Raw genomic sequence first — 9,824 nt, forward strand, 5'->3', positions numbered from 1 at the left:
AAACATACGGAAAGTTCTTATCATCCACTACTCACGAAGCCAATACATCCCACTGCAGATCTTGTTATACTCTGGAAGTTGTTCAATTGGACCTGGAATTTAAAGAAAGTTGACCATGAGATGACACATTCTGAACTGTTAAGGAAAGCTGTAGAGGGGGTTACAATAGGGGAACCTGGCAACATACCCAGGGCAGCAACTGCAGGATGCTTATCATAGATGTACTTTGTGCACACTTCTCTAATAGTCTGGGCATCAATAGCCTAAAATAATTAGAGAGACATCTTCATTACCAACCCTGGCCACAAAGTTATTAGCAGCCCAGAGGAAAAGGCAGCAAAACAGTTAAAACTTTCTGATAAAAAGTCTAACCTCTGTACTGTACTTCCTATAACAATTAAGAAACTTAATTACTGCAGTAGGGGCCTAATTAAAAATTTACAACAGGGGTGGTACTTACTTCAATTCTTGCCTCAAGTTCTGGAATTGGAATTCTGCGCTTATAGCACAGCATTTGTCTTCCAATGTCTTCACAGATTGGGGTGGAGCCTAAGCCAGGAGAAAATAAGCTTCAGTTTATCAGCATACAAATGCAGGAAAGTTTAAAAACAAAAAACAAACAAACAAAACCTCTAAGTCTCACCATCAAGTTGCAGCAGCATATTTGTCTTCAGAAGATTTTTCGCTCGAGCTACTTCATTTTCTGTGACACTTGTACAAAGTCTTATCCTGAAAAATAGTTTAGATCCAAAAGCATTACTTAAAGCTGACCTGAGGCGTGCAAGAGGGCTGTGTGCCTCTTTACTGCAGGCAATCTACCCAAGCACATCTTTTCTATAGGCAATGCTGATAAGAGAACTTGAAATGAAAACAAGCCACAGGATATGCAGAAGCAGCATGATAAAAGTAGGAAAGGTTTTGGAAGCATACCAGTATTCAGCCTAAGATCAAGCTTTTCTCCTTAGATGAGCTGTTTCCTTTCATTAAGTGAATGCTTTGAGCCACGTGTGGTCCATACTTGCCAGTTTGAGAATGGCTGCTGGTAAGCTACCAGGAGCCAAGCAATTAGAGGTAATTAGCCCAGAAGGCAATCCATTACTTCCTGGCTTTTGGTAAGATAGCAAACAGTGTAACTACATCACACTGCATAGAGAAGACTGTTAGAAGGACAGAAGGATGCAGTACTCTTAACCCATTACTTCAGCACAAGAAAGGCTCACAGCTTCTCTGGTGTTAAGCTGCAGCATACAGACAGCTAAAGCAATGATGTTTTTACCTATGAGCTATTTACAGAGATCTCAGAATAATGGTAAATAAGTAAGTGCTACACGATGGAAAAAAACTCATTTTGTTTTCTTTCAAATTCATCCACTTCAAGCCCGTAAATAACATGTCTATCTCTAATTACATCTTCAGTTCAAGCATTAGAATTGCACCTATGATCATGTTTTCAATTTAGATACAAGGTTTTAGATGAACAAAATTATCTATAGTCCCAGGTTTCAAGATTCTGTATATAACAGCTCAGCTACTTTTCACATCACTCTCCTATGTACTCTAATACCTGGTGTGTCACGTGGGACAGTAACTGCAGAATCATTAACTGGTGACAGTATTTAAAGGTAACTGTCCATTCATTATGCTGAATATTTACTCTTTCAGTTGTCAAACATGCAGTTCATGGCACTGCACTCTAGCTTAGCAGCATTCTAAAAAGTCTGACATACATTTCATATCTGTTCTCACATGAAAGTCAGAAAGAAAATCATTGCCATTATCTTCCTTGTAAAAGCACTGCTACTAACTATAGTTCACACTTATTCTTCCGGGGGAGAAAAAGAAACCTAAGCCCAGAAGTGTTCATCCTAAGTAAAAGTGCCAGAAACTGGCTGCTGGGACTGTTCATCTCATGCACTGAAGTACAGAACCAGATACAGTTGTTTTTCCCAGGCAAGCCAAAGCAGAGAAATAGAAATATTCTCTTCAGAGAATTCCTTTTTTTTTTTTCTAAAGTAAAGTATATTTGTCCACAACAATGTTTTTTTTAGACAAACAGTTGCTTACCATTCTCTCTGAACAAAATGCACCATGTCCTGTACAGTCGATGGCTCACAGACCATATAGAGCCCCCACAGCCCTGTGTCAGTGTAGCAGGTGTTGAAGGACTGGAAACTATGACACAGGTTACCATGGCAGGCAATCTGAGCAAGTTTACTGGATAAATTCTGCTGAGGCAAGAGAAAACACATTTCATGAATTTTCTGAAGGCTTGTTAGTGTTGTTTTCATTTCTATCATGACAGAACATGCAGTGGTATCAGAAGGTCCAGCAGAGGCTACGTAGTCCACTAGCAGCTCTTCATTGTCACAGTTTCTTCCCTTGCATGTAACCTCACACTTCCAAATAACAGCCCAGATTTTAAGCCAAAATCATAAAGCTACACAGGTTCAAGAAAGGAACAGCTGGCAATACCCACACATTCTGATAACGTGTAAGGATGAACCATTCTGCTATCAGCGAGGACTGGCAGGCCTCAAATCACCTCTATTTTAGTGATCTAGAACCACTTCCTAAGATTCTCATAGACCTTGGGCAACAAACCCTCTTTGACTTCCAGCTGGGTTTCCCTTATCCTGCTTTAATGAAGGACCTTCAGAAATAATATCATGAAGTAACAGTAACACCCTCAGATATGCTCAAATCCACCTGTGCTGGCAGAACCCCATCAGGCAAGTCTCACCAGACTCATTACAAGCAGGGTGCTTGCAGGTCCACTTACCACTCCTCCTCCAAAGGAACGATCCCAGTTACCTATCAGAGTGTTTGCTACCATAAGAGGAATGGTATCTGGGTCAGACCAGCCAGCTGCTTCTACAGCGATGGCAATGTGTGCCAGGGGCATCTTGTCATCTCTTATACGAATCTGTGGGAGCACATGAAAGCAGGTGTAGTACAACCTGCACGAGGTAACGTGCTTGACAAGTTCAGCATTCATACACAGACATCTTCGCTACACCAGCATCCCAAAGCAGGCACTCGGAACCAAAACTTAAAGGGCACAAAGTTACATTTTACATCAGCCTTAACTAGTTGCACTCTGGACATTTTGTAACACTTTCCCACCTACACACAGAGGGCACTACAAATTGTTTTACAGAAAGAGCAGGAAGGAAAGAGAATGACTTTTCAGTATCTGAATACAGTTGGAATGTAACACACATGCCTCCATATCCCCCAACAAGGGGACATGTTCCAATGGTTAAGGCAGGGGAACAAAAGGAAAGCAGCAGCAGGAGTAAGGGAAGTATTCTTCCAGGAATCAAAGGGGCAGAGAAAGCAGTGGCAGCAAGGCTTGCCAAAAAGAAGTTGGTGAGTGCTGTTTTGGAAACTAGGTACCCCTGTTGCTACCCCTGTTGCTATCACTGCGTGCAAAACAACTGAGCTCTCATCTGCATGTGTCAGTTGTGCTCCAATAATAATAAATATATATATATATAATATAATATATAATATAATATATATAAATAATAAATAAAGGGATAAAGGGCAGCTCAAAAAGCCACCAGCAGCTTACCTCACTGCCTGTGAAGCTGCATGGTGGAAGGGGTGGCAGCCCTCCTTCTGGAGCAGATGGCAAGTTACCGAAATGGCATTTTGCTAGGTCAAGTAGCTCGTCATGACAGACCCCTGAACAAAGGTTTTTCACAAACTCTGTAATGCTACTCTGCAAACACTTCATTTAAATTGCTTTAGCAAGCAGTAAGGTTCCGCCCTCTAATCCCACACTTTCAGATTGCTCACAGCACTGTTACTCAGCATAAAATCACAATAATATTCCAAATCAAACCGCTCTCAATTTCAAGCCTAAACATTTTTTCTCTTGTTTTTTTTTTCTGCTACTCCCTTTTCACAATGACCTCCTCCCAGGCCCTCCTTTTCAAGCTCACATAGAACAATGACCTCGCCCTCCAATTCAATTCTCCATATTGATTTAAGAATGTTTCTGGAATTTTACTTGAGGGAAAAAGGGAACAGAAGTCCAAAGGCTACAGAGGCACAAACTGAACAGGCAGGGCTAACAATGAGCATCTGGGACCTACTGAACAACAGGCAATTCACTGTGTTGTTCCCAGGAACTTAAATGACCATGGTTTTAAGTACAGTTTCACACGATCCAGGGTGAGTAACTCATACCAACCTCCAGCAGCAGCCAGGACTATTCTGGGTCCTTTGTAATGTGTTGTTATGTACTCCACCAAGTCATTACGGTTTATGGATCTGCAACAGTCAAGGAATCATCACTACCATGTCAGTAAAGTTTATGACAAGATGAAGAAATAAGAGTACAGAATGATACAGTATCAAAGTAATTATAAGTTCTGCCAGTGTACAGAGCAAAAAGCTACAATAAGGGCGACTTCTTTAAGAGGAAATAGGAGCTTCATATATTTTGTCTTTCAGAGTTCATACAGCTTCCTGATAAGGAGTAAGAATTACAACTCTACTCCATGTTGATCTCAGTCAGGTGGAGCCAGGATCCACCAATGATCTCATGTCAGTTTTACAATAGCACGTTTGGTGATCTCCTCATCTGCACTGCTGTAAACAAGTGCAGAAAAGAGCAGTGTAAATGCAGGTTTATTTACAACAGTGCCTAACACCTGACTGGTGGGAAAAAGGAGCACTTCCAATTTTGCATCTTTTAACAAATAACAAAAATAATGGCACATAAGGAAGGTGTGCAGTAGACACGTGAAGTTCACGTACACTTTTATGACTGCATAAAGGGGCAACAGGGAAGTTCTTACAATCACATTCAGTGCAATTTCATGTATCTTCCAAGGCCAACATTTAAACTAAAGTCATTCCCTGTATTTTCACAGGAATCTTTTAAATATAGAAAAGTTACCCCACAGTTGAAGATGGCCACAAACTTGGACATACTTGATGTTTTCAGTGGGTCCTAAAATTGTCCTTCCGAGGGCTGTTTTCTGATAGGCTGTGGCATGAAGGTAATCAAAGACAACTTCCTGTAAATTGGTCTCAACCTCTTGCATCTCTCGGAGTATAACTCCTCGCTCACGCTCAATCTCTGCTTCTCCCAGGGTGCTGTTCTGGATTATGTCAGCGAGGATTTCCACAGCTAATTGAAAACAGAGATGGGAATGGAAACTGAATTTTCAGACTACCAGAAAAATCTGGTTCCAAAAGTAAAACTCAGCTCAAAGCAGGGGTGGCCCAACATTCACTCATAAGAGCTGCTGTTTGGAACTTGAAAAATTTAAAAAATGTACAAGCTCAAAAGGCACTTCCAAGGGCAAGTCCTGCAGAAACACTTGTAGTATCAACATCGCTTCTGCCACAACAACCCTTCCCACATTCCTATAGGTTTAATAAAGTACTTTTTGCCCAAGAAAGAAGGGATTGTCAGACAGTAAAAGAATCATTCTCATGCTTCACCAGGAGCTGGATGTTTGTTTTACTCTTTGCTGCTTTTCAGATTAACAAAAGCAGTTACCTCTTGGTAAATCTTTTGAAAAAGCCTTTGCATAATACACTGTTTGTTCCCTTGATGTATACGCATTCAGATGAGCTCCCATGTTCTCAATCTCCAGTTCAAGGTCTAACTGAGATCTCTTTTTTGTACCCTGAAACAAAACAATAAGGAAGTGAAACTGAACCTTTGAATCCACTTGCTGACTATTAATACCGCTTGTCTGCCAAAGTCAAGGTGAAGAGAAAGTCTTCTGAAATGAATACTGGCATACTAATCTCTCCAATATTTAGGAAGATCTAAATCCCACTATGCTCACAAATTAAAATGAAAAGCTGGGTTTTGTGTCTTCTAAGAACATTTTAAAAAATAAAGAGCAAGTTAAAAGTAGACCTGGTACAAACCTATAGTTCTGTATCAGCTACACAGGACTAAAAATTTGGCTTTGCTATGTGGAACCAAAATCAAATCCCTCTGATTTGTAAACTGTATTTAGACAATTCTAAGTTCCTATCACTGATCTCTAAAGATAACTAACTTAGAAATTTGTTGTAAATTTTAAGCCAGTACTCATACTCACCTTGAAAGCCATATGCTCAAGAAAGTGAGCAGTTCCATTGTTCTTCTCATTTTCATATCGGCTTCCAGCATCAATCCAAAGTCCAACCTCAATGGGGATAATAATTTTATCAATCAATAACGCAACTTTGCTGTTTTTCCTCTATGAACTACACTTAAGATTTTTAAGACCTACTTTTAAATTGCTTTTTCTTTAAGTGAACCAGAAAAAAGAAAAGATCTTGGCAAAATTCTCATTGCAAAACACTTGCAAAAGCCTTATGAATCCTATTTCTCTGCTCCTTTTAAGAACAATTGCTAATAAACATTTATAGACTCCAACAAAGTTCCATAAAGAAAAAAACAGGAAGTTATGAAAAAACATCCCCTTTACGGGTTACCTACTGTGCACGTTGAAAGCCCGGAGTCTTCAGAAGCTACCTGCAAGCCATTCTCCAGAGGACTCACACGAGTCTCAGGAACATTTAAGACTACTTCTGTTGCTGCCTGGGCAGCTCTGAATCTGCCTCTTCCCACATGTACACACTGTAAGAAAAAGACATCAGTCATACTTAGATTGTAAGCTATACCACAGATTCGTTTCAGTTGGAAGGGGTCCTTAAAGGCCATCTGGTCCAGCTCCCCTGCAGCGAGCAGGGAGACCTACAGCTAGATCAGGTGCTCAGAGTCCCATCCAGCCCTTGGGTGTCTCCAAGGACAGGGCATCCACCACCTCTCTGGGCAACCTGTTCCAGTGCCTCACCACCCTTACTGTTAAAAACTGCTTCCTTACATCCAGTCTTAATCTCCCTCTTAGTCTGAAACTATTGCCCTTGTCCTATCACCACAGACCCTGCTAAAGGAGTCTGCTCCCTTCTTTCTTACGGCCCCTCCTTAGATACTGAAAGACCACTCTCAGGTCTCACAGAGCATTCTCTGCTCCAGGCTGAACAGCTCCAGCTCTCAGGCTGTTCTTGTAGAGGAGATGTTCCAACTCTGGGATCATTTTTATGACCATCCTCCTGGCACGCTCCAACAGGTCCATTTCTCTCCCATACTGAGGGCTTTAGTCCTATCCTATCCTGGAATGCTTTTCCTAAAATGTATTCCTGAACTTAAATGTAAGTTCATGGCTCCTTCTTTAAAACGTGCATTTAAAAAAATATTTTTCTCTCAAAATTATTTGTCAGTACTTCACACAGGAATACATTATCCAACTCAGAAGGAAAAAAAAACAAGCATCACAGAATATCCCAAGTTGGAAGGCACCCACAAGGATCACTGAGTCCAACTCCTTGCTCCAGACAACGCCACCCAAAAAAAACAATCAGACCATATGTCTGAGACTGTTGTCCAGATGCTTCTTGAATTCTGGCAAGCTCTGTGCCTTGACCAGAGCCCCATTGAGCCTGCTCCAGTGCCCAGTCACCCTCTAGTGAAGAACATTTTCCTTATATCCAACTTGAGGATTTCCTGTCGCAGCTTCATGCTATTCCCTTGGGTCCTGTTACTGTCACCAGAGAGAGCAGAGATCAGTGCTGCCCCTCCACCCTCCTTATGAGGAAGCTCCCCTCCCATTCTCTGGGCTGAACAAACCAAACGACTTCAACTGCTCCTCATACATTTTAAGGCAACTAAAATGAATTAGATTGCAACTGCTTCCCTTCAACTAAATGTTGGGGCCTATGTCTAAGACTACAAGTCACAGTCATCTGTTGTCCAGAATAAAGCCAGATATTGAAATTGCCACCTTGTAGTTAATCCAGAAGAAAAGTTACAAGAAATTAACATTAAAAAATCATTAAGAAATTATAGAATATCTTGGGTTGGAAGGGACCTTAAAGCCCGCCATCCCCACCCCCTGCTGTGGGCTGGCTGCCCCCCAGCAGCTCAGCTGCCCAGGGCCCCGTCCAACACGGCCCTGAGCGCCTGCAGGGATGGGGCACCCACAGCTCTGTGGGCAGCTGTGTCAGGGCCTCACCACCCTCTGAATAAAAAGTTTCCTCCTTACATCTGATCAAGATCTCCCCTGTTTTAGTTTTAAAACATATCACTATCTGCCCTTGCAGGAAATTGACTTCTGTTTATAAGCACCCTTTAAGTACTGGAAGGCCTGAGGTCTTTCCAGAGACTTTTCTTCTCCAAAGGGAAGAAGCCCAGCTCTGGTTTGGCTTTGTTTGCTCAGTTGGTCTCAAAAGCCTCCTGGGCCGCACAGAAAGCACACAAACCCTCCCGACACCCCCCCGCCCCTGAGGGCACGCAGCCGGGCGCTGACACTCCCGCCATTCCAGCGCCCCGGCTCCCACGCTAAGACTACAACTCCCGTCGTGCACCGCGACACGAGGCCTACAGCCCCCCACCCTCACTGCGGCGGCCCGAGCAGCGCAGAGAGCCGTCGAAGCGCCGATGCCGCCCAGAACTCCCCTCTCTATCCCCACTAACCTACCCGATTCCCAGAGCCGGACGGCCGAACGAAGCGGGTGCACCAGGGCAGGAAGAGCCGCCGCGCCGCTAAGCGCCCCGTGGACGCCGCCATCTTGGCCAGCCGGCGGGGCGGAGACTCGCTTCCGGCGGGCGCTGCGCAGGCGCAGAGCGCCCCGACTGGGGCTAGCGAACGCCGTCGCGGTGCGGGGAGCCGCTGTGCAGCGCGGGCTGCGGGGAGCCAGGAGGCTGCGTTCTTCACAAAAGCAATGCGTCGTAGTTAATATCAGGATGCTCGAGCAAGCCATGTTCAAGGTCAGCTGCTCCAGAGCTGGTCGGTTGTAAACTGAAACAGGCTTAACCACTCTCCCTTCCTCATGCTGCTCCTCAGAACTGCGCTGTTCAGGAAAGTCAGTTTTCCTCCTAATAAACTGTTATCGGCAGTTTCTCTAACGCAAAGTTGGATGTTTTCTCTGTGCAGTGCTGTGTGTAGAGCTGATGCCTGCCGAGCTTCCTGTCGCCATGCAGCACTGAGTCAGGGTAGCTCGTTGAGGCATTTCTCATCATGCAGAATCAATCCAACTAGGTAAGGCCAGGCTAAAAATCTGAAATCTTGCTTCACAAAGTGTTCTGAACATAAGGAACATATCCAAGAGGCTGGACTACCAGGAGGCTTCATCCATGCCAGGAGATGCAGTCCCTGACACAGGGAGCAGCCCCGTGTAAGCCGTGCTGCAAGCAGTCCCTGGGCACTAAGGCACCAAAGCTGCCCAGCACTGGACATGGACCTTGGTAGGAGCCAGGGTTGGGCTGGGAAGGGCTCTAGCAGTGTGCTAGTACAGGCAGTTCCATCTCAGAGCCACGCATTCCACGTTTCTGGGCATGCTTTGGATGTATGGGTGTAGATAAACATGCATAGACAAGCAGAAAGCAGTGCTGTCAGTTTTCATTTCCTCTTTAAAATGTTTACTTTTTCTGCTGGATTTAAGGGCTTTTTACTTAGCTTATCAAATTATCTCTCAGAAGTATACTTTTTTTTTTTTTTTTTTTTTTTTGGTACTATTCTCCTAACTCAGGATCTCCCCTCTGCCTCGCAATGAAGCACACTACTTGACACAACCTCTGCCTCAGTACAGACACCATAAAGCTTTTTTACTGCTGTTCTGCGCTGCTCCAGAAAGAAGGCCATTCATGCCTGTGTTCTGTGCCTCGTGTTTTCCTTTTCAATATATGCAGCCAGTGTCTGAAAGAGCTGAGTGCTAAGAGAGGGACTACAGCCCTCAGTCCCTCTGTCTCTTGCCCACAACTCTGTGAGGATGTTGAGTCTCAAAAGTGGTGAGAACTGAGGATC

General features: G+C 43.7%; 1 protein-coding gene across 1 annotated transcript; it reads right to left on the reverse strand.

Moving 5' to 3' along the window:
- Positions 1–27: 27 nt before the first annotated feature.
- On the reverse strand, positions 28–8,588 carry PMPCB (peptidase, mitochondrial processing subunit beta; the record flags this gene model as incomplete). Its single annotated transcript, XM_079549044.1, has 13 exons — positions 28–92; positions 188–263; positions 461–549; positions 644–729; positions 2,065–2,225; positions 2,780–2,923; positions 3,575–3,687; positions 4,199–4,278; positions 4,945–5,143; positions 5,519–5,648; positions 6,075–6,161; positions 6,458–6,598; positions 8,499–8,588. The coding sequence occupies 13 exons, from the start codon at positions 8,586–8,588 to the stop codon at positions 28–30; spliced, it is 1,461 nt and encodes a 486-aa protein (XP_079405170.1).
- Positions 8,589–9,824: the final 1,236 nt, after the last annotated feature.

Source organism: Tetrao urogallus (assembly GCF_951394365.1).
Source record: "Tetrao urogallus genome assembly, chromosome: 1".
Classification (NCBI taxonomy): Eukaryota; Metazoa; Chordata; class Aves; order Galliformes; family Phasianidae; genus Tetrao; species Tetrao urogallus.